At 36.5% G+C, this 26,264-nt stretch overlaps 1 protein-coding gene across 7 annotated transcripts in view; it reads left to right on the top strand.

Annotated features, from left to right (window-relative positions):
* TCF12 (transcription factor 12) overlaps window positions 1–26,264 on the top strand; it is a 392,889-nt gene that overhangs the window by 166,105 nt on the left and 200,520 nt on the right. For all 7 annotated transcript variants that reach the window (XM_061431178.1, XM_061431177.1, XM_061431176.1 and 4 more), the window contains one exon: window positions 22,951–23,053. In XM_061431178.1, coding sequence (XP_061287162.1) covers window positions 22,951–23,053 — 103 coding nt within the window. The remainder of the gene's footprint in view (window positions 1–22,950; window positions 23,054–26,264) is intronic.

Genomic DNA, 26,264 nt, shown 5'->3' with positions numbered 1-26,264 from the left:
AAGTAGCAACCAGATCCAGTATTCTTGCCTGGAAAATCCCATGGACAGAGGAACCTGGAGGGCGGCAGTCTATGGGGGTGGAAAGAGTCAGACACAACCAAGCGAGCAACTGAACTAACTGATGTCCCACATAAACAAAAGCGTTTTGGGGTTCTTTGTCTTTTAAGAGAAAATGTTTTTTATACAAGAGGTCCTGACCAAGGGATTCTGAGACCCTGAAAATGGATGGCCTAATAGAAATTATTCTCTGTTTAAGTTTGTATTCTATTGCCAGGTTTCTTAGTGCTGGAGATGGGGGAAAAAAATTAGTGGCTAACAGTAAGTCATCTGCTGTCATGATTCCCAAGTTTAAATAAATTCTATACCACTGTCTGACCTTGGGAAAGTTATTTAAATTCTCTAGGGGAAAATTTCCTCATCTAGGATATGAAGAAAATATGGTTTCTATACATAGTTTAAATTAGCCGATAGAATGCATGACAGCCCTCGCTAGCATATAGTAGTCACTCATTGAAAGCTAGCTGTGATGCTTACGATGCCACCGGAGGCAAGCTTATTGATATTTTTACTATCTGATTTTCACTGTTTCATTTTTTTCTGCCTGCCTGTCACTGCTTATCTTCTTTGAAACTGTTCTGGTATATTGCCATTTTCTAAACTATTCTCAACCCAGAAAGTTTAACTTGGAGGTTGGCAGACTGTCTTTGGCTTCTTTCAAAGTATTACTGGTCCCTTAAACTAATAGGGAGTCTAATATTACTATCAAAGCTTTGGAAGCTATCTTGTGAAAAGAAACATCTGAGGCTCAGACCTCATACAAAAGTATATTAAAATATTTTCATATACTGTCTCTTTCTTTTTCCAAACGGTGAACTCCTTGAAAGCAGACTGTTTTATTCATCCTTGTATCCTAGCACTTAGCACAGTGCTTGATATTATTTGGCAGTAATACTTATATATGCATTGTCACGCTTTCATTCACACATTTTTACCTCTTTAGTTTTGTAAATAGCTAGATTAAAATGATATGAGAAGACAGGTAAAAGAAAAGAGAGATGGTTAGAGGAAAGAAGAAAGCCAGAAGGAAGTCAGGAGGAGTAGAGACAAGAAGATCCCCCTCTCAGAAGTGTTGATAAACCCACCTGGTGGTATCTATAGTAGAATTTAATAGTATACACTGAAAACATAAGAAGTTGAAGCAGATAGGCAAACAAGAGAGAAAATCAATTTAGTTATTCCTATGAATGAAATTGGCAGATTTGATCAATAAGATTATAAGTCAGTTTCTGCCACTATTAGCCTTAGTATCCAAGTGGCACATCTCCCAATCTCTCTTAGGAGGCATATATATATATATATATATATATATATTTATTTAAAAAAAAAAGACTGGTCTTATTGTGAACTAGTATTGATTATCAAAGGAAAGCCAGTCTCTGATGTTGTTCATTATCTGAAAATGTTGCATGATGTACTTAACTAATCTTGTTTTTTTTTAAGTATCTGAAAAATTGGTACTCGATGAAAATATAGTAAAACAGTATCAATTTAGACTAAATGTCTGAATTACACTGTAATTTTACTTTTAAGGAAATAACTATCTTGTTATTCTTCCTTTTAATTAGATATATTAGCTATAAGTATTCTAATGAATTAATACCTTTTAAATTTCTTTGTCAGTTTCATTCAATTGTGCCGTGCTTAGTCACTGTGTCATGTCCAACCCCTATGGACTGCAGCCCTCCAGGTTCCTCTGTCCATAGGGATTCTCCAGGCAAGAATACTGGAGTGGGTTACCTTGTCCTCAGGGATTTCCCAACCCAGGGATCAAACCCAGGTCTCCCACATTACAGGCGGATTCTTTACCGTCTGAGCCATCAGGGAAGCCCGAGGATACTGGAGTGGGTAGACTATCCCTTCTCCAGGGGATCTTACCAATCCAGGAATCGAACCAGGGTCTCCTGCATTGCAAATGGATTCTTTACCAGCTGAGCTACCAGGGAAGCCCTTCGTTTAACTACCAGGTTTAGAATACACATACACACATCAGAGCAAAGGTTTTCTCTGATAACAGATCTTATAACTATTTGTTTGATACTGTACTTGATGAAGTTGCTGTTTTGTGTGTTATTACCGTATTGCATGAAGAATACTATCCTTATGCAATAGCATCATGGTCATGGAGTGAGGTGCTTCCACTTAGAAGCATTCAGAACTCATATGAACTGAACAATAGGTTCACCCCTATTTCTCATACTCATTCTAGGGTACGTGCTTTTTCTTTAGAGTGAAAGAAGGGTTTCTGCTTTCCTTTTTATGAGTTCACATAATTTGGTTAGATAAATATATGTACGATTTGAGTAAATTAGGATATCTAGACATGTGAGTAGCTTCAAAAATCCTGCTTTTAGTTATTAAAAAAAAGTTGGTTTGCTTTTGTTCATGTTTTGCGAACTGATGAATGAGTGCTCCCCCAGGGATCATTTCTCAGCAGTGTATTGGAATTACTCAGAGGCCTTGCTAGTTAGGCACCTGATGAAGGAGTAGATAGCTTTACTTACTGATTCTTAAAAGCAAGAAGATTGACAGATACGCAGAAATGAGTAATGAGTCTTTTTATAAAAGTGCTATGAGAAGTGGGGGTAATGTATTTAGAATTTAATTTCCTCTGATCTTCATAGTAGTAAAGGCTAATCTAGAAAAGTTTCTTTAAATATATCTTTGAAATGTTAACATATGGATGGAAAATATAGTGATTCTAATAGTGATTCTAAAGCTGCAGTTGTGGGATATTTATAGACAGATACTTCTTGCCTGGAGAATCCCAGGAACGGGAGTCTGGTGGCCTGCAGTCCATGGGGTCGCACAGAGTCGGACATGACTGAAGCGACTTAGCAGCAGCAGCAGCATAGACAGATACAATTTTTTAAATTTCTTAAACTAAGAAAGAGTTAGTTGGCTTCGTCAGAAATATTTTAAATTCTTTGTCAACTAAAAAATTTAAAGTTAAAACTGGGGGATCATTAAGAATCCAAGAAAAACTTGCTGGGTTCTTTCTCTAAGCTAGTCATTTAATATTGAAATCTTTGTTAAGAGACCATGCTTAGTTTTCACAAGCCCATTTATCATTAAAAAGTCATGTCTGAAAGTTAGGTTTTCTTTATTAAATATATTCAGAGTAGTTACACCTACCTCTATATCTGATGATGATGCCTTTCTGTTTTTCAAAGGAAGTCCTGACATTTCAGCTGCTGAAAATACTGCAAGAAAAACTGGATAGGCCAGAAAACGGGGGCCTTATTGTCCGTTGGTATTATGTAGAAATAAACATTTCTTATTTTGCCCTTTCTTTGTTGGAATATTAATATGGTACCTGTGGTCCTCTAGCCCTGTAACCACCATGGACTTTGAGGATCTAGCAACTGAAGAAGGGGGTGATGGGTTTGTTTATAACTAGTACTTTTATATTCAGTTTCTATGTCTGGGTAGCTTCATTGCTTCAGAACAAATCACAGATTCTCTGAATAAGACTTAATGCTGCCTCTGATACTTTTTCTCTGGTTGAACCTCAGGTTGAAGTTGGATTTCAGGCTGTCACCCTAAAGATTTTTATCTCTGTGGGAATGATTCAGTTTTTTTTAGTATTTTCAGTCTTGCATCCAGGCCATTCAGATGCCCCCTTTAGTCTACTGGAATGGAGTTACACAGTTTTTCTCTAGATTTTTTCTCCCCATTTTGTTACAATGAATAGTAATTCTTAACTGTAATTGCCAAGTTATTATCATAAATTCCATTTTACAGGAGGACACTCAACTACTGGTCCTAATGGTATAAAAATTTGCTTCTAGATTTGTTGGGGTCTCTATTCTCATTCTTTGTAGGAATTGAGTCAACATTACAATAGATTGCTGCAGTTTATTACCACCTTGGGCAAGTGGAATATTCTGCAGGAGGAATGAATGCCTGTATTTGATATTCACTTACCAAAGGATTTTCCCTTTCCCATTTTGTTTGCTTTTTTCCCCATCACAATCTGTATGTTTAAAAAGTTCTCAAAAGCTTTTATGACTACCTCCATTATTTTGAGCACCACTAAGCAAATTGGGTGATTAGGATTTTTTTGTTGTTGTTTTTCCATTTTCCTGGCTATATTCCTTTATCACCTATGAATTGTTATTCAGATAAATACTCTCTTTGTTTTGCATGGCTTCAGCTTATCATTGAGCTACTCAATTCACAATTCTAGAGAGGAACAGTTATTTCTAGAGAGACAGCATTGCATGGTGGTTTCTGAAGTCAGACTGCCTGGATTTAAATTCCCATCCTGCTACTTGCTGTTGTATATCAGGTGAATTGTTAAATTTTCAGTGCCTTTTTCCTTATGTATGGCTTGGGAATAATAGTTCATAGGTTGTAAGAATATTTACTAAAGCCTGTAACTCAAGTTCTGGCATATAGGATCATTAAATGTATGCTGATGCTATTATTAATGCTGGCATAGAAAACCTTAAATTAGATAAATTGAATGAAGAATTGATTATTCCTAGAAGGAATCATTCACTGATCCTTCAACTATGGCTTATTTACTTTCACCTTTAAGAAAATAAATCTAGGTCAGTGGTTCAGAACCCATATGAGCCAGTTAGCAAAGAAACATTATTTGGGGACTTCCAGTGGTTAAGTGTTCCAGTGGTTAAGACTCTGAGCTTCTACTGCAGGAGGTATGGGAACAAGCCCTGGTCAGGGAACTAATAAGATCCATGCCACACAGCAAAAGGGGGGTGGGGGAAGAACATTGTTTCACTGTTATACTTTTAATCCAGACTTCCTCTTAAAAATGAGTGGCTTTACTCAGAAATAAATCCACGCTCATGTGGGCACCTTATCTTTGACAAAGGAGGCAAGAATATATATAGTGGAGAAAAACCTCTTCAATAAGTGGTGTTGGGAAAACTGGACAGCTATATGTAAAAGAATGAAATTAGAGTACTTCCTAACACCATACACAAAAATAAACTCAAAATGGATTAAAGACTTAAATGTAAGGCCAGAAACTATAAAGCTTTTAGGGGAAAACTAGAACACTCTTTGACATAAATCATAGTAAGATTGTCTCTGACTCACCTCCTAGATTAATGGAAATAAAAACAAAAATAAGCAAACAGGACCTAATAAAAATTAAAAGCTTTTGCACAGCAAAGGAAATTATAAACAAGATGAAAAGACAACCCTCAGAATGGGAGAAAATAATTGCAAATGAAGCAACTAACAGGATTAATCACTAAAATATATTAGTTCATACAGCTCAATATCATAAAAACACACAGCCCGATAAAAAATGGGCGGAAGATACTAAATAGACATTTCTCCAAAGAAGATATGCAGATGGCCGATAAACACATGGAGAAAAGATGCCCGGCATCACTCAGTATTAGAGAAATGCAAATCAAAACTGTAGTGAGCTATCACCTCACCACCAGTCAGAATGGCCATCATCAAAAAATCTACAAACAGTAATTGCTGGAGAGGATGTAAAGAAAAGGGAACCCTCCTGTATTGTTGGTGGGAATGTAAATTGATACAGCCTTTGTGGAAAGGAGAATGGAGATTCCTTAAAAAACCTGGGAATAAATCTATCATATGACCCGGCAGTTCCACTACTGGGCATGGACTCTGAGAAAGCCGCAATTCTAAAAAAACATTTACCCCAGTGTTCATTGCAGAAATACTTACAGTAGCCAGGACATAGAAGCAACCTAGATGTCCATTCATCTGTCCACCAACAGATGAATGGATAAAGAAGTTGTATGTTTATGCAATGGAATATTACTCAGCCATAAAAAGGAACAAATTTGAATCAGTTCTAGAGAGGTGGATGAACCTAGAGCCTACAGAGTGAAGTAAGTCAGAAAGAGAAAGAAAAGTATTGTGTATTAACACATATATATGGAATCTAGAAAAATGGTTCTGATGAACCTAGTGGAAAATGGACTTGTGGACACAGTAGGAAAAGGTGAGGGTGGGATAAATTGAGAAAGTAACATTGACATATATACATTATCATGTGGAAAGCAGATAGACAGTGGGAAGTTGCTAAATAATACAGGGAGCCCAGCCTGGTGGTCTGTGATAACCTAGAAGGGTGGAATGGGGAAGGGGAGGGAGGCTCAAAAGGGAAGGGGGATATAGATAGATAGATAGATAGATAGATAGATAGATAGATATAGATATATAGTAAGGACTGATTAGCCTTGTTATGGCAGAAACCAACACAAAATTGAGTGGCTTTAGTCATAGGAGTGGGAAGAGGTAGTGTACATGACACATGGTCCATATCACCATGGATCATTACATAATCCAAAAGTATTGTCCCAAGTATTCTACTAGGATATGCAGTGTTGATTTAATCATGAACTATGAATTATTATGTCTTGAGTCAGATTCTAAAAACCAGCATCAGCTACCATTGTTGTGATGGCAGTAAGAGCCTACACAAAACTGGGCATCAAGACAAGATACTGGCAACCAAAATGTCTTACTTCTCTCAGATTTGCTGCATCAACACCTGGATATAGTTTTATAGAACCTTCAGATGAACTAAAGAACCTAATGCAGATTAACTCATTTAACAAATATGTCTTGAACATTTATCGAGGTAAAGGACTGCCTTTGTACCCAGGTCAGACTATTTCAGATAAGAATGTAGCTATATAAGAGTTAAGTGAACTAATGAGGAAATGTAATGGTCTTTACTTTGCTTTTTGCCACCTGGAAAGTACATCACAAATTAGATACAGTTTATAAGTGAACTTTTGGAAGCTTTCTTTCAGAAGTTTGGGGCTGTCTGTGAAGAACTTTCTGATTCTGTAACAGGAGACGTTTTCCCCTAAACAACAGCACATTTCTTTTCTAGATAATAGTTTGCTAATATCTAGTAAATTTAAAGTTGTACATACTCTGTAACCCAATAATCTTATTCCTAGGTTTCAACCCCTAAAAATTTCACCTAAGTTCTCATACTTGTATGTGTGTGTGTTAATCATTCAGTTGTGTCCAACTCTTTGTGATCCCATGTACTGTATGTAGCCCGCCAGACTCCTCTGTCCATTGGAGTCTCCAGGCAAGAACACTGGAGTGAGTTGCCATGCCCTCCTCCAGAGGATCTTCCCAATCTAGGGATCAACCCCGGCTGCCCTGCATTGCAGGCAGATTCTTTACCATCTGAGCCACCAGGGAATAGAGAAGACTATGAAAAAAAATTGGATTTGGAAAGAGAATTAGATAGGGATGAATGAAGAAAAACAGGTCGAATAGTGCATATGACTAGCAAAGTTGCTGTAACTGATACTTGCAGATTGGCTCACTGGAGTGGGGTGCCTTTCCGTTCTCCAGGGGATCTTCTGGTCTCAGGAATTGAACCCAGGTCTTCTACATTGCAGGCAGATTCTTTATGGTCTGAGACTCCCAGGAAGCATCATCCTTCTATAGACATATTACTAAAATGTTTATAGCAGCCTTGTTTGTTAATTGTGGAAAATGGGAAGCAAGTTAAATGTTATCAAAAGGGGCCTGGATAGATAAATTGTGGTATTTTCATAAATAAAATGTTAATATATTAGTAAAATGCATATACCAGTGCTGCACTCTTCCAACATATCAGTCTTACATATTGACTGTTAAATGAGTATAGAAAAAGTATACCATTTAGATAGATTGTAAAACATGGGGAGTGGTGCTCCGTTTAGTTAGGGAATATGCATATTTTTAAAAAGTATTAACTAATGCATGAAAATGATTTTTAAAAGAACAGGTATAGTGTTTACTTCTGAGAATTTGGAAGAATTACATAGAGTTTTAAATAGTGACAGTTTTATTTCTTGAGTTGTGGATACATACATGACTATGTATTACATACATCTCTCTATGTCAGAACTATTTTAGAAATATTTAAAAATTGGAAGAAAGTGTGTCAAAATGTTGTTGGTATTTCACTGTAGGTAAAAAGGGAGTCTTTTTTCTTCTACTTAGTTGATGCTTTTTGTTTACATTTCCAGTTTTTTACAATAAGAGTATGTTATTTCAATCATATTAAAGAAAAAAACAAACTATATTTTTAGGAAAAATAAATGAACTTCATACAAATTTTAGAAAATAATAGGCAAGTAAGATTACATTATAATTTTCTAGTTTTTTTTTTTTTTACAAAGAGGTTAATATTATTATTCATATACCAGCAGTATATTTTCAGTTCAGTAGCTCAGCTGTGTCTAACTTTTTGCAACCCCATGACCGCAGCACACTAGGCCTCCCTGTCCATCACCAACTCCCAGAGTTTACCCAAACTCATGTCCATTGAGTCAGTGATGCCATCCAACCATCTCATCCTCCATTGGCCCCTTCTCCTCCGTCCTTCAATCTTTCCCATCATCAGGGTCTTTTCAAATGAGTCAGCTCTTCGCATCAGGTGGCCAAAGTATTGGAGTTTCAGCCTCAGCATCAGTCCTTCCAATGAATATTCAGGACTAATTTCCTTTAGGAAAGACTGATTGGATCTCTTTGTAGTCCAAGGGGCTTCTCCAACACCACCAACTCAACACCACCACTGACTCAAAAGCATCAATTCTTCGGGGCCCAACTTTCTTTATAGTCCAGCTCTCATATCCATACATGATTACTGGAAAAACCATAGTCTTAACTAGACGGACATTTGTTGGCAAAGTAATGTCTCTGCTTTTGAATATGCTGTCTAAGTTGGTCATAACTTTCCTTCCAAGGCATAAGCGTCTTTTAATTTCATGGCTGCAGTCACCATCTGTGGTGATTTTGGAGCCCAAAAATATAGTCTGCCACTGTTTCCCCAGCTGTTTCCCATGAAATGATGGGACCTGTTTCCCCAGCTATTTGCCATGAAGTGATGGGACCGGATGCCATGATCTTAGTTTTCTGAATATTGAGCTTTAAGCCAACTTTTTCACTCTCTACTTTATCACTTTCATCAAGAGGCTCTCTAGTTCTTCACTTTCTGCCATAAGGGTGGTGTCATCTGCACATCTGAGGTTATTGATACTTCTCCCGGCAATCTTGATTCCAGCCTGTGCTTCATCCAGCCCAGCGTTTCTCATGATGTACTCTGCATATAAGTTAAACAAACAAGGTGACAGTATACAGCCTCGATGTACTCCTTTCCTGATTTGGAACCAGTCTGTTTTTCCATGTCCACTTCTAGCTGTTGCTTCCTGACCTGCATACAGGTTTCTCAAGAGGCAGGTCAGGTGGTCTGGTATTCCCATCTCTTTCAGAATTTTCTACAATTTGTGGTGATCCACACAGTCAAAGGCTTTGGTATAGTCAATAACTCAGAAATAGATGTTTTTCTGGAACTCTCTTGCTTTTTCGATGATCCAACGGATGTTGGCAGTTTGATCTCTGGTTCCTCTGCCTTTTCTAAATCCAGTTTGAACATCTGGAAGTTAATGGTTCATGTACTGTTGAAGCCTGGCTTAAGAGAGTTTAGAGCATTACTTTGCTAGTGTCTAAGATGAGTGCAGTTGTGCAATAGTTTGAGCGTTCTTTGGCATTGTCTTTCTTTGGGATTGGAATGAAAACTGACCTTTTCCAGTCCTGTGGCCACTGCTGCATTTTCCAAATATGCTGGCATATTGAGTGCAACACTTTCACAGCATCATCTTTCAGGATTTGAAACTGGAATTCCATGGTACCCCACTCCAGTACTCTTGCCTGGAAAACCCCATGGACAGAGGAGTCTGATAGGCTGCAGTCTATGGGGTCGCGAAGAGTCGGACACGACTGAGTGACTTCACTTTCACGCATTGGAGAAGGACATGGCAACCCACTCCAGTGTTCTTGCCTGGAGAATCCCAGGGACTGGGGAGCCTGATGGGCTGCTGTCTATGGGGTCACACAGAGTTGGACACGACTGAAGTGACTTAGAGTAGCAGCAGCACTAGCTTTGTTCATAGTGATGCTTTCTAAGGCCCACTTGACTTCACATTCCAGGATGTCTGGCTCTAGGTGAGTGATCACACCATCGTGATTATCTGGGTTGTGAAGATCTTTTTGTACAGTTCTTCTGTGTATTCTTGCCACCTCTTCTTAATATCTTCTTCTGTTAGGTTCATACCATTTCTGTCCTTTATCGAGCCCATCTTTGCATGAAATGTTCCCTTGGTATCTCTAATTTTCTTGAAGAGATCTGTAGTCTTTTCCATTGTTTTCCTCTCTTTGTTTGCACTGATCTCTGAGGAAGGCTTTCTTATCTCTCCTTGCTATTCTTTGGAGCTCTGCATTCAGATGGGTATATCTTTCCTTTTCTCCTTTGCTTTTCACTTCTCTTCTTTTCACAGCTATTTGTAAGGCCTCTCAGACAGCCATTTTGCTTTTTTGCATGTCTTTTTCTTGGGGATAGTCTTGATGCCTGTCTCCTGTACAATGTTATGAACCTCCGTCCATAGTTCATCAGGCACTCTGTCTATCAGATCTAGTCCCTTAAATCTCTTTCTGATTTCCACTGTATAATCATAAAGGATTTGATTTAGGTCATACCTGAATGGTCTAGTGGTTTTCCCTACTTTCTTCAATTTCAGTCTGAATTTGGCAATAAAGAGTTCATGATCTGAGCCACAGTCAGCTCCCGGTCTTGTTTTTACTGACTGTATAGAGCTTCCATCTTTGGCTGCAAAGAATATAATCAATCTGCTTTCGGTGTTGACCATCTGGTGATGTCCATGTGTAGAGTCTTCTCTTGTCTTGTTGGAAGACGGTGTTTGCTATGATCAGTGCGTTCTCTTGGCAAAACTCTATTAGCCTTTGCCCTGCTTCATTCCGTACTCCAAGGCCAAATTTGCCTGTTACTCAGGTGTTTCTGACTTCCTACTTTTGCATTCCAGTCCCTATAATGAAAAGGACATCTCTTTTGGTGTTAGTTCTAAAAGGTCTTGCAGGTCTTCATAGAACCTTTCAACTTCAGCTTCTTCAGCATTACTGGTCGGGGTATAGCCTTGGATTACCGTGATATTGAATGGTTTCCCTTGGAAATGAACAGAGATCATTTTGTTTTGAGATTGCATCCAAGTAGTGCATTTCGAACTCTTTTGTTTACTCTGATGGCTACTCCATTTCTTCTTAGGGACCCTGAATTCTCCAGGCCAGAATATGGAGTTGGTTGCCTTTCCCTTCTCCAGGGAATCTTCCCAGCCCAGGAATCAAAACCAAGGTCTCCTGTATTGATAGGCGGATTCTTTACCAGCCGAGTAACCAGGGAAGCCCAGTAGTATATTATTATACTATATACCATTTAACTTTTATTGTTATTTTTCCCACCTGATATTTTAAAATAAATTTTTAACATATTGGACAGGTTTTTTAGAAATTATTTTAAAATAGGCTATTGTATTGAATATAAGAACATTGTCTTGCTCAATGACTGGTATGATGTCTTTTTTTACAGTTAGTTATTTCTTAATGCATGGATTTTAATAAATTTACTTTATTCCTAGGTTTGATATATTTGAATTGATTTCATGAACATCAAGTATATTTACATATTTATTGAGAAGTTATGTGTTCAGTCTTTCACATGTAATAGTAAAAGATAAAAGGTTTAAAATATGTAAATTATGAGATTCTTTTGCAACTGAACCTCATTTTATCTTTCTTTTATCTAATTTTCCTTGGTTGTGTAATTTGTGGATAGGGTGGAGGAATTATTGTTTAAAAATCTGAGCTTTACCAGACTGAATGAGTTGCTTGTGGTGTAGAGGATTTTAACATGTACTAGTCCCTATGGAGAAGGCAATGGCACCCCACTCCAGTAGTGTTGCCCGGAGGATCCCATGGATGGAGGAGCCTGGTGGGCTGCAGTCCATGGGGTCGCACAGAGTCGGACACAACTGAAGCGACTTAGCAGTCCCTATGACTTACAAGATAATACAAACTAGTTCTCTGACTTTAATTTTCATATTAATTTGCATATGAATCTCCTAAACATCTCAAAATACACGTTCTGATTTTTTATGCCTAGCATACACTCAGACAAGTGTAAAATCAGTATGTTTGTCTATGAGTAAGCTAAACTGAAAGATTTCACCAGTTTTGCCCATCTGCTTCTGGGAACCACTACTCTGTTCTCTGTACCTATGAGTTCCAGTTGTTTGTTTAAAATTCCACTTATCAGTGAAATCATTAGATGTTTGTCTTTCTCTTACTTTAGTTAGCATAATGCCTCAATATCCATCTGTGTTGTAGGAAATAACAAGATTTCCTTCCTACTTATGGCTGAATAGTACTCCATTGTATATATGTACATTTTCTTTGTCATTCAATCCATGGACACTTAGATTGCTTCTGTATCTTGGCTATTCTGTATCATGCTGCAGTGAACATGGAGATACATGTGTCTTTTCACATTAGTGTTTTCATTTCCCTAGATAGATACCCTGAAGTGGAATTGTAGGATCATGTTAGTTTTGGGGCTTCCCTGGTGGCTCACATGGTAAATCTCCCTGCAATGCAGGAGACCCAGGTTTGATCCCTAGGTCTGGAAGAGCCCCAGGAGAAGGTCATGGCTACCCACTCCAGTGTCCATTGTCTGGGCAAGTGGATTCTTGCCTAGAGAATCTCATGGATAGAGGGGCCTGGTGAGCTAGTCTGTGGGATTGCAAAGTGTGAGACCAGACTGAGCGACTAACACTTTCACTTTTTTCTTGTTAGTTTTAAGGTTTTTTTGAGGAACCTCCATGCTGTTTTCTGTAGTGGCTACACCAGTTTACAGTCCCACCACGAGTGCACAGGGTTCTCTTTTTCCCACATCCTTGCCAACACTTGTTATTTCTTGTCTTTTTGTTAACAGCCATTCTGACTGGTGTAAGATGATACCTCTTTTGATTTATGTTTCCCCAGCAATTACTGATATTGAGCACCTTTTAGTGTACCTGTTGGCCATCTGTATTCTTTCAGATTCTCTGCCCATTTTTTAATTGGATTGCTTGTTTTTGTTTTTTTTTTTTACTGTTGTATGAGTTCCTTATATTAACCCCCTTATCAGAAGATATATAATGTGCAGTTATTTTCCCCCACTTTATAGGTTGCTTTTTCATTTTGTTAACAGTTTTCTTTGCTATATGCAGAAACTTTTTAGTTTAATGTAGTTCTACTTGTCTATTTTTACTTTTGTTGCCTTTGTTTTTAGTATCAAACCTCCCAGTTATCACGAAAACCAGCGTCAAGGAACTTACCACCTATGCTTTCATCTAAGAGTTTTATGGTCTCGGGTCTTATCTTCAAGTCTTTAATCCATTTTGAGTTAATTTAGTAAACCTTATATGTGTAAAGTTAGGATGTTTAGGAATAATATAATCTAACAGATTTTTAAAAACCTTTTACATATGTTGCATTATATAGTGTAATTTTTAAGGTAGTTAATTTCATAAAATACATTTAGTTTTTTATTATTATATACAGCAAACAAAATTGTTCTGCCAGATTACTTTAAACCATTGTCAAAAGCTTCTTCTCTATTGCCTTTTTGTTGATTGGTAACACACCATTCTTGATCCAGCATCAGTCCACAGACTATGCCTTGAGGACTATCAAAGAGGATCAGAAATTTATTAGAAAGGAAGGAGTTGTTAAAGAATCCATAAGTAATGTGATTTAAAACACATTCAGTATTGTTTGTAACCACTCCTATGAATTCTAGTTAGAAGACTTATAAAAATATTAGAGTGAAAATTTTTAATTGCATACAGGTTTTAAATTACATGGGAAAACAGTTTTTTTCTTTTGCCTCATGACTTATTTTACTCCTTTAAAAAATATATGAATTTTTTAAAAAAGCTATGTGTAATATGAATAATGATCTATTAATAAAGCTCTGGCAGGCAAGTATAAAGTCATTATGTTTGTTTAGGAATAAACTGAATTTGTAAGATTTCCTGAAAACTTTATGTATGATGCACTGTATTTCATAGTATAATTTTTTAAGATAGATAATTTTCTAATCGAGTTCACTTTTCTTTTCACTATTTAAAATTTTTTGCTTAATGGAACATCAGTTCCTGAACTAGAACTTACTGGCCTCTGTAAGTTTTGCCAGTTAATGGGAAGAAGACAAAAATCTATACATTAGAAACCATCAACAGAATATTATTTCTTGTCTGAACTTAGTGTCTATAGTTTTGGGGAGAACCAGATAATACTTGGTGCTAAATTTTATTTTTTTAATTAAGTGTTGTTTTCTGTGTTCTTACAAGCATCAGTTCTTCTGGTACTGCTTGTTTATAACCTTACAAACTAAAGTAGCATAGACGGGCTAGTATTTTTTAAATAAAATAGTTTATTTTACTTCTTTTTGTACTTGTAGTAGAAGAATGTTTTCACTTTTTATGTATTATATGTTAATGAATTTCTGATTTTGATGTAGTTATCGTTTGAGGAATTGACATTCAAAATCTATGAGGGGGGATGATAGATGAATTCCAAAGACATACTCTGCTTTAAGTTTTTATTGAATAAGAGAATATAGAATTGAACAATCAGGAAATGGAGATCTATGTTACAGAAATAGTCTGCCAGGATTAAGTCTGATTGTTTCTAACAGATAATATTAACAGTTACTTGGATAAATTTGTGAACATGAATGGCTCAACTTAGAATGGAACTTAAGTGAACTTTTTCGGTGATCCTTTGTCATCTTACGTTCAGAAGTATTTTTATGTCATTGTGCTTAAGCAGTATTTCATGTATTCATCATATTTTCTGAGGATCCTTTCCACCTCTGTAAGATTTTGGTTCTTCTTATCCTCCCCACCCGTGGTAGTTCAAGACTTGCTCTTCAGTCTGAGGTTTTGGTAATTCTGTGAAACCACTTCTTAGCATTCATGAAGAAAAAGTTACCTGGAGAGATTATTCATCCTCTCAAGAAAAACTTAAGCTCTTAGTTTGCATGCGAAGTTCTGTGCTGGTCTCTTTTGTAGTGATAAAAAGGAATAAAACTTTGTTACCTTTTAGTAACTCATGGATCTGGTTGACAAAACCCAGATCTATCAAGAAATTTTATTATTAATACCTGATCTATTTAAGAATAGCAGAACTTTAATGTATTGATTATTAAGTAGCTTTTTTCAGAGGTAGACCTGATTGATTAACTGAGAGATTGTTCATTTTTCTTTCATTCATTAAATGAACAGATTTCATTAGTCACATACTACGTGTTTGTTAATGTCCCTGTCACTAGTGATAGGATAATGAGTGATATAGACACAGTTTCTACTTTCAGGTAACAAACTATTGTGATCAGATCAACTCACTTGTCTTTTTCATAGATATATTTAACTGAAAGAGACACTTTAAAGGATTTGTTTAAAAACTATAACTTTATATACATAGACATTTATTTCCTTGTCTGTCATAAGAGTACATCAGGAAATACAATTCAGTTCAGTTCAGTCGCTCAGTCGTGTCCAACTCTTTGCGACCCGATGAATCACAGCACTGTAGGCCTCCCTGGGAAGAAGCCTCCAGGAACTCCCTGAAGTTCCATCACCAACTCCCGGAGTTCACTCAAACTCATGTCCATCGAGTCGGTGATGCCATTCAGCCATCTCATCCTCTGTTGTTCCCTTCTCCTCCTGCCTCAATCCTTCCCAGCATCAGTCTTTTCCAATGAGTCAACTCTTCGTGAGGTGGCCAAAGTATTGGAGTTTCAGCTTTAGCATCAGTCCTTCCAGTGAACACCCAGGACTGGTCTCCTTTAGGATGGACTGGTTAGATCTCCTTGCAGTCCAAGGACTCTCAAGAGTTTTCAACACCACAGTTCAAAAGCATCAATTCTTCGGCACTCAGCCTTCTTCACAGTCCAACTCTCACATCCATACATGACCACTGGAAAAACCATAGCCTTGACTAGACGGACCTTTGTTGGCAAAGTAATGTCTCTGCTTTGAATATGCTGTCTAGGTTGGTCATCACTTTCCTTCCAAGGAGTAAGTGTCTTTTAATTTCATGGCTGCAGTCACCATCTGCAGTGATTTTGGAGCCCCCAAAAATAAAGTCTGACACTGTTTCCACTGTTTCCCCATCTATTTGCCATGAAGTGATGGGACCAGATGCCATGATCTTAGTTTTCTGAATGTTGAGCTTTAAGCCAACTTTTTCACTGTCCTCTTTCACTTTCATCAAGAGGCTTTTGAGTTCCTCTTCACTTCTGCTATAAGGGTGGTGTCATCTGCATATCTGAGGTTATTGATATTTCTCCCAGCAATCTTGATTCTAGCTTATGCTTCTTCCAGCCCACCATTTCTCATGATGTACTCTGCATATAAGTTAAATAAGCAGAGTGACAATATACAGTCTTGGCGTACTCCTTTTCCTATTTGGAACCAGTCTGTTATTCCATGTTCAGTTCTAACTGTTGCTTCCTGACCTGCATACAGGTTTCTCAAGAGGCAGGTCAGGTGGTCTGATATTCCCATCTCTTTCAGTGTTTTCCACAGTTTAATGTGTTCCACACAGAAATACAATAAGTATACTTTTTTTTCCTCTTTTAAATTTCATGTGTTATTTCTTATTTTTATTTCTGTCTTTACTTCTCTTTGAAGTGTGACCACTCATTTGTATCAGGCCTCATTCTGAGCTTTCTCTGGTGTCTTATGACTTTTGGCTGACTATACTAGTCTTGTCCACTTAGAGCTATTTCAATACTTGGTATGAAATCTTGTGGCTCTTTGAATACCAAAAGTCTGTGGTTATTTGTTCAGTCCAGTTAGATAAGCTAGCACTTTATGAACTTTCTTTCTGCTAATTATTGGGTGTTCTGTGGAAAAACTAATTGAACCTTTATGATATCTGAAGCCCTGAAGCATTTTAAGGATTTAGTAACTGAACCCTCTCATCCATCTGTCATTTATTGAGCACTTGCTATGTATGTGACAAACATTGTTCTGGGGTGTAATTGTGAGAAAGAGAGACATGGTGTCTGCCTTTTCAGAATTTGTAAGACATAACCATCTCTAACTGCTATGATAATAATAATGGCTAGCATATATTGTGTTGCACATAGAAAAACTCATTTAATCCTTATAACAACCTGTGAGATAAATGTATTATTATTATCCCATTTTATAGATATAGAAGCTGAGGCAAGAAATGTTACTTTGTTTCAAGTCACACAGCTGGTATGTGGCAAAGATGAAATGCAGGGCTGTTAGTCTGACTCCAAGAATTCCACGTTTATCCACTATACCTATACTGTGCAATTATAACATAATTATGGTATAATTTAAATGGATGATTAGATAGATAGATTCAGTAAGTGTGAGCAGTGATATGATGGAAATGCTTGCCACTATGGGAGCCGAAAATGAATTCGCCCAGTTTGATTAGGGGCAGGGAAAGCTTTTCTCAGAAAGTAAATCTTTATTGAAAGAGCCTTTCTCCCCATCCCTTTTTATCTATTGAAAAGAATTGAAAATAATATTGTAAAATAGCATTAGACAGTGGTTTTCATACAAAGAAATAGCCACATGGTTTAGGAAAAAGCCCTTCTTGGGAGAGTTCTCTGATGATTATGCCATATTTACTGGTTGAGTGAAATAAAATTTTTAAAAGAGCTATGTAAAACATTAGGCAGCAAAAAAAGTTCTTGTATTTTTGAGGAGACAGAGGACTGTAGATCAGTATTGTGTAAATAGCACTAGCTGCTTTGTTTTTTAATCAATTTGTTTATCATTTATGGCTGTGCTGGGTCTTTGTTGCTGCGTGGGCTCATCTCTAGTTGTGGCGTGCAGGGCCTACTCTCTAGTTGTGGTGCTTGGACTTCTCATTGTGGTAGCTTCTCTTGTTGCAGAGCATAGGCTCTGGGGTTCGTGGGCTTTGGTAGTTGTGGTGCATAGGCTCAGTAGTTGTAGCTCCTGGGCTCGAGAGCACAGGCTCAGTAGTTGTGGCACACAGGCTTACTTTGTTCTGTGATATGTAAGATCTTCCCAGATTGGGGATTGAACCCATGTCTGCTACATTAGCTGGTGGATTCTTCACTACTGAGTCAGCAGGGAAGCCCTGTTTTGTTTCTGATAGAACAAAAGATTGGTTTGCTTATGTGCTGTTTAAATTAGTTTAAAAAGGATAGCAGCTTTAATTGATTGTTGTCTTATTGTGGCAAGGATTAAAGTTTCTAAATTCTGTACCATAAATGAACATAGAGAAAAGTGTGAAATATTTTGTAGAATATACTTCATAATATTAAACCTTTTATGAAGTGTTATGCATTCATAGATGGGAGTATTTAAAAATTGGAAATTAAATTATAATTTAGATATTAAATACAGAATGAACAGTTTTTGTAAACTCTTGTGTATCAACTGATTTTATCAGTGATTTATCTTTTGAGTGCTTTCCATTTTTATTTTAAGGCAGAAACCGTTTTTTAAGGTGGGTTGGGAAATATTTTTGTGGTTAGTAGCATACTTTGGCCAAAAAGCTACTATGATAGATGATTCTGATAGTTCTGCTTGGTCCCCCATAATGTAATATTTATCATCTCATGTATGAAAATCTCATTTTATTAATGAAATTATTATCTATTTTCCTGGTAAACCATTTTCCAGAATTTAGGATCTTAATTAGGAGCTCCAGGGGGTCAGGTTTGGCCCCCTTTTGTTACCACAGTGATGTTCTATCAGTTAAAAATACGCATCCTGAAAGTTCTGTATTTAATGATCTCACTGGTTTACTTTATATTCCATAATTGAAAAAGAATTCATTGTTCAGTACCATTTGACTGATCTTCTTGGGCTCCATTTTAACAGTTGCTTGTTTGGCTTTTGTTCCTTTCTTGTTACTCCAACCTTTCCCTCTGGGCAATCACCTTCTGCTCATTTTCTCCTGCCCTTTGATGTTCTGGCTATTCTGCTTCCTTCCTTGCTTTTCTATCAACTCCATTCAGCATTATACCTTTTGCCCTTCCTCCTAATAGACATCCATGCTTTTTGTTTAACTATATGTGGTACTTAAGGGGTCTGCTGTTTAAACTCTTGGTTAACCAGCTCATTTCTTTCATTAAAGCTCTGTTTGACATTTATCTTCTACTGAAAACTAAATGGATGAGTACTTAGCTACATGTATAAAAATATTATGTTACTCTAATTGCTTTAGATTTTTATGTTAACTTTGATATTTCCCCCTAATTTTTACTTACCTGGAAACTTAGCATGTTTTAATGTAGTTCTGATTGGTGGGGTTGGGGCGGGGGGAACTCAGCTATCACCTTTGTAGACTTGAATTTTTCCTTTCTATATATGAAAAAGATCTTTATTTCTAGATGGTCTAGATTTTTGCTGCTAGAAGCGTGGTGCATGGATAAGTAAGCATAACTATCACCAGTTGGTTATAAATGCAGAATCAAACTGGAAGAGGAGAGTGAAAAAGCTGGCTTAAAACACAACATTCAAAAAAAGAAGAATATGGCATCTGGTCCCATCACTTCACGGCAGATAGTGGTGGAAACAATGGAAACAGTGACAGACTTTATTTTCTTGGGCTCCAGAATCACTGCAGATGGTGACTGCAGCCATGAAATTAAAAAGACACTTGCTCCTTGGAAGAAAAACTATGACAAGCCTAGACAGTATATTAAAAAGCAGAGACATTACTTTGCTGACAAAGGTCCATCTAGTCAAAGCTATGATTTTTCCAGTAGTCATGTATGGATGTAAGAGTCGGACCATAAAGAAAGCTGAGCGCCAGAGAACTCATGCTTTTGAACTATGGTGTTGGAGAACTCTTGAGAGTCCCTTGAACTGCAAGGAGATCCAGCCAGTCCATCCTAAAGGAAATCAGTCCTAAATATTCACTGGAAGGACTGATGCTGAAGCTGAAACTCCAATACTTTGGCCACCTGATGTGAAGAATTGACTCATTGGAAAAAACCCTGATGCTGAAAAAGATTGAAGGCAAGAGAAGGGGCTGACAGAGGATGAGATGGTTGGATGGCATCATCGACTCTATGGACATGAGGTTGAGCAAGCTCTGAGAGCTGGCAACGGACAGGGAAGCCTGGTGTGCTGCAGTCCATGGGGTGGCAGGGTTGGACACAACTGAGTGACTGAAATGAACTAAACTAGTCAGTGGATATGAACATTGAGGTTTGCAAAGCACTGTTGTAGGTATTACCCAGCTAGTTGACATAGTTAACATGCTGACTGAGAAATACCTATGTTCATTTTCTGGAACCAATCTTATTTAATTGTTTGTAAATTGTTTAAAAGTTATTTTCTGGGTGGGTATCACTTCCACTATGAGGAAGCAATGATAAGAATAGTCTGAAACAGTAGCCAGTCCAAGTTTTTTAAGTAAGGTCCTAGCATACATTCCTGGAGAAGGAAATGGCAACCCACTACAGTATTCTTGCCTGCAGAATTCCATGGACAGAGAAGCCTGGCAGGCTGTAGTCCATGAGGTTGTAGAGTCTAACACAACTGAGTGGCTATCACTTGGCATACATTGATCTAAAACTGACAAACATTTAAAGTCCAGTTTCATTGTTCCATCCTCCATCATCGCTTTGCATCTATGGATGAAGATTCCTTTCTTCTAGGCTGTGGCTTTTCAAAAATTCTTTGCACTAAGATGAACCTTTGAGGTGTAAAAAAATATATTCAAATTTCTATTTAATTTTTGTCTTATATGAATGAAATTATGACTTACTGAAATTTGAAATGACTTACATCAAATTTCACTATTAACACTATGGTTAATAGTGTATGTTTATGAGTAAACAGATACTGAGGGCCTATATTCAAATCTTGTTTATATGTGATGACACAGGTATAGATCCTCTGTGGTAGAATATGACAATCTCAGATTTTATTAGTGGACTAAGATATAATCTTGTGTAACTTCTGTACTGTTCCCTGCTACATGTGGGTGCACGTGGATAATAGATAGTACTTACTGTTTTTTATTTATGATTGATGGAAAAATAATTGTTGTGTTTTCTGAACATATATTAATATGGTTTAGAGTCTTTGCTTAACTGCAATATATGTGATGTATAAAGTTAATGTGTATAAAAGTCATTTGATGATACCCTGAAACTTAGATTTATTTATATACTTGTACTTTAGAGTTTTAAATTTTTTAAATGTTTTTATTTTTATAGTCATTAAGGGGAAAAGTTTTTTATTATACTTCAAGAATGAAGAGAACTGAAAATATACAAAATTTGTCTTTTATTATCCTTTAACATTGAAATGAAGTGTGAACAGCATGGATGACCTACAAATGCATTTCTTTTCTCATTTTTCAAGAGTAATAGTTACTTAATGATGATAAGCAATATTTCAGTGAGTTTTTTGTAAGCATTATTGTCTTATTTGACTCTATACCTAAGAATGACAGTGGGAGGGAGTGGCAGAGGAAAACACTGAGATAAATGTGAGATAGTAGGATGTCACTTAGCACTTCAAGATTGTTGAATTTTGAGCAACAAAAGTAAACTTCAAGGAGTGACCTTAGCCAGGAGCCATTCTGTTTTGTATATAGCGCCTGCTGCATGTGCTGTGACAGACAGGACTCTGGTTGTGGTTAGCAGAGGACACGTTTGTAGTCATAACCAAGTTGTAAATGTCACCAATATTCTTTTTGAATGCCTATCACATGTGTATCAGTGATTCTAAAGTAGATAAAAATGAAACAAAGATTCATTTGGGAGTTAGCACTCCCAGCAGATTAGTTTTAAACAGAATAGCAGAAGGAGTTGTGACATGCATCTGTAAGCAGTTGTAATGATTTGACAGTTATTTAGCCCTCAATTCCTAGCCCTTTGGTTGAACTGACAGCATCCCTGCAAAGATAGTGAGGCCTGTTTCAGCCCCATTAATGTCTTCTTGAATGTTAGCCTGCAGTCTGGGTAATGATAAATGTTCAGTGATTGATGATTTTATAGTCCCAGGGGATTCTGGGTTGCTTCTGTGAGCCAAGGCAGTGAGTTTTTGTTCTTGTTTGGGCCTCTTGTAAGATTTTCTGATCTTTACTAAAATCACTTTAAGTTGGCAAAAGGGTAGGTACCACCTACTCTTTAAGTAGGGTTCAAAACCTTGTATAGAAAGTATGATTTTGGAGGTGATGCTGTACTTGGTATGTATAAGAATCTGAGAACCAGAACAGTTATTTAATCCACTGAGGTTTTGTAACACTTACTTTATTTGTAAACTTTGGTATCTTTTAGGCTCCTTTGCTTTTAAAAAGCAAGTTTTAAGTTATAAGGATGAATTTAGTAACAGCCATTGTGAAATAATAGCACTAGCTTTATTGTTTTCATGGTGTTTGCAGTTTCATTTTTTAGATTCTTAAGAATTTAAATTAACTATCTTTGTGTTTTCTATTTTACATGGCTCAGTTTGTATAAGAGTATACATGGCTCAGTATACATAGTTATTATACTAGTATTAAAAGGAATATAAGCAGATCTTCTTTTATTAAATATTTGTTTGCCATTCAGAAAAGGATTCATTTCTAGTATATTGATTTTTGATTATTTTTAACATCTTAAGTAAATCTTACAATTGCCCAAACCTTTATTGATAGGGTGTATGGAAGCAGAGAAAGGAGGATAAATGTTTTTCTAGTTTATTATAACTCATAAGTATACGTTCTTAGTTCATCCATTTAGAATTTTACTTTTGGGCATATAAAGAGATCATAGGGCTAATTTTCTTTAAAATGTATGTAGGAACTTTTTGACTTTAAAATCTTAAAAAGAATAAAAGCAGCACTTCTGTTTAGTTTTTCAAGTAATGAACCAGAAACTTGGTTAGGAATGACCATTTGTAAGTCTGTATATTAATTAGATGAGTGTCATTATGCTCAATTAGCAGGACTGCCAAATAATCTTTTTAATACTCCGGTCTTTTTTGTTTTTTTTTTTTTTCCCTCTAGGGTTTTACAGACAGCCCTCATTACAGTGATCACTTGAATGACAGTCGTTTAGGGGCCCACGAAGGCTTGTCCCCAACACCTTTCATGAACTCAAATCTAATGGGTAAGTTGGTAATTCTCTGCAAGTAGTCTTCACAGAGCCTCTTGGATCAGAGACATTTTTTTCATCCCCTTGTCCAGGAAGGACACATAAGTATCTAAAAGAAACTTCCTAAGTTTCTAGGAACATCTGGGCTTTCTTTATTCAGCCAAGTTTGCGGGGCAAGCGTTCAGAAATGTGGGTCCTTCTCTTAGAGCTTTATTGTCATTGCTATCAATAAAGGAAGCAGCAGGGTTTTAACTGTCAGTGTTGGCAGTGTCTGTGGCACTAAGCTTTATATATTTTCTACCTTCTGGGCATAGAAGCATTTCAGAGACATTTGCTTTTAATTTACTATTTGTCTTAACAGTTGTATTTGTGTGGGTAAATAAAAATATGACAGAGTAGTGATTTTAGGCAAATTTTATTCATGTTGGACAATATTTCTTTTGACAGTTTGATAAAAACTTAATAGTACATTCAAATATTGCAGCATTTGTGTTAAGCACTTTGGTTCATATTGGGGATTTAAAATTTTTTCTTTTTCTATAGTAAATTTGCATTTTGAACGACATTACCCACCGCCTAAAACTGATTATTTTTGGCATAACCTTTAAGGTTAACCATTCTCTGTATCTCCCCCTACTCCCGGCAAACCTGCCCTCCCTTCCTCTCACTCCCTCTGCTCTCTCTTTCTTGTATCAAAGTTTGTAGCTATTCAATCTGAAATGAGAAGCCCTCAATTTTTTCCCCGAGTTTGGATGCCACTCTTTTTTTTAAGTGATACTTTTACCTTTCTGCAGAACCTGATCGAAAAGAATCCGTTTTATGACATTATTTTTTCCATCTTGTTTATGCTGGGTCTAAGCACATTACAAAAGCTTTATTTAATCTGTCTTACTGGTTGTCAGTGGCGTCATGTTAATATGGAAGGTTTGTGTAATTGACATTGATTTCATTACTTATTCTATTTCTTAAGGACATGACCTATATTATGGTTTTAGAATTGTCCTTTTAAGACACAGCCATGCTAATCTAAGTGGATTACCCAAATCCAAAATCCTGGTGGTCGGCAATTTCTTTATAAATGGTTTTATTTTTCGCAGTCTTTGTTTGTTTCCCTTATCCGCCATATAGTATGGTGGAGACAGATTCGGATGTGGATTTTGCCTAAGGCAGTTACCATTTTAAAGCCAGAGTCATTGAGTATGACACAAGGCTAAAATCAGTGGTAAAAATTGTATTCAGAATGACAATTTGTTTCAACCATAAATGAAACTGGGAATCCTAGTATTAAATATGTTATCATCTAGGTAAAAATCAGAATTAAATTTAGAACAAAATAATTATCCTTGCATTAGGCTAGGGAAAACTTTCTAATCTTTTAAATTTTTTATTGAACTTGCTATCAAAGTAAAATAGATGTGATACTCCAAATAGTTTCCTTTCCTTTTGTAGTATATCTTCCCCAAGTAGTGTTTAATTTATAGTAAGTATGGTAGACCAAACTGTAGGCAGTGTTTTTGTAATTTTACATTGAACTAAGCTTTCTTAATTAAGTGTATAACCGAATTGTGAAAACTCAGAAATTGCCCTTTTTTATATTAATGTTCTTACTTTCATTTTTAGCTTACAGAGCTGACTCTTTAAAATTGCATCATTATTGTAGCTTTGAGCAAAGGTGACTTAAAATTGTGAGGGTACATTTTCATTGTCCATTTTAACTATCTAAGCTTAAAAATGTTAATTTACTTTTAAGAAAGGGGGAATGACCTTGAAAAGGTTAGACAGATAGATTCAAAAGAATTGCAGTGATCTAGGCAATATCTGATTTACTACACTTCCTTCCTTTTATTTTTAGTAAAAATGATCAAATGAGATATCTAACTGTTGAGTCCAAGCAATCTGCATGACAATAGCTAGCTTTGGGAAATGAATGTCCTTTAAATTGCGGAGCAGCTCCAAACAGTAGCAATTAATCCCACTTGGTGTGAGTTGAATTGAACTAATACCCTAGAAGGTGGGTCTGTTGCACTCAGTAGAGTTACAGTGGATAGATGCACTTCGTTAGCCATTTGATCATTTTAGAGGAGTTTTCAGGCTGAAAACCTGCAGTGTTAAAGCAGGACTGAGATGTATATGGCAGTATTAGCAGCATTTGGAACTGTTGATACCTAATCATCATAATAGGTAAAACCTTCAGAGTGATTCTGTGAATGATGAGTGCTGAGAAAGTTACAACTAACTGGAAAGCAGTAACATATTTCATCATTGCTGTCAACATGTAAAAACACCATTTAAGCGAGGGTGGGGGGCAGTGAAATTGTACATCTAGGGAATGTTGTTTTTCGTATTATGTTCAGCCATAATAAGCACATTTGCCTGAAGAAATAGTGGATTGTAAAGTGCTACTATCTTTCATGATGAAGCTCTCAAACACTAATGATTTTGTACATTGCAAAAATGAGAAATTTTTTCTAACAAGGGTTGATAATGATTCAATAACGAACAATTTGCCATAGAAACATGCACTTCTATATTCATTTAGATATTTTGAAGCATTTTACACAGGAAGGAAAGCTATTATGTTGAATCAGTTAGTGTTTCTTTTTAATGAATTCTAGAATTATCCTGTTGATTTGTCAATATGGAAAAGGGTTTCTTTCTTATGTTTCAAGTGAAATAAGTACATCCTTTTGGCATATCACTAAGTAATTAGCATCAAACATTTCTGTATTATAGTAAAACTGCAGAGCAGTGAATTGCAGTAGGATCACCAAACTGTCTTATTTACTTCTAGCCTCTTCCAACTTTGGTCCATTTTTCTACCCTTGGGCCCTTCATTGATTTCATTAATACTTGCTTCCCTTTACCTATTGTTGATTAGATGTATTTTTGGTGATGGTCGGGCCATTTTATTAATTGGACATAGAGACAAATTACTTTATATAATTGCCTCGCTTTGGTTTCCAAGTTACTGTAAACTGCTCTTACCTGTCTATCCCCCATGTCTGTTAAAGCTTTACTGACTTTAGACGCTATGTGCATGTGTTGTCAATGGTAAACTTAAGATAGTACCCTCTGTTTTTCTTTTTTCTGACACTTTTTGTGTTCCTTTCTGAGGCCTGTTTTGCCTCTAGAGATGCTTGGTTAGTATGTTTATCTCTTAAAAACCGGAAACAACATACGGTAGTATAGAAAAAGTACAGGACTGAGAGTTAAAAGATCTGGATTG

Source organism: Bos javanicus, chromosome 10 (assembly GCF_032452875.1).
Source record: "Bos javanicus breed banteng chromosome 10, ARS-OSU_banteng_1.0, whole genome shotgun sequence".
Taxonomy (NCBI): domain Eukaryota; kingdom Metazoa; phylum Chordata; class Mammalia; order Artiodactyla; family Bovidae; genus Bos; species Bos javanicus.
The sequence above is the reverse complement of the archived record's forward strand: the minus strand, read 5'-3'. Positions and strand labels throughout refer to the sequence as shown.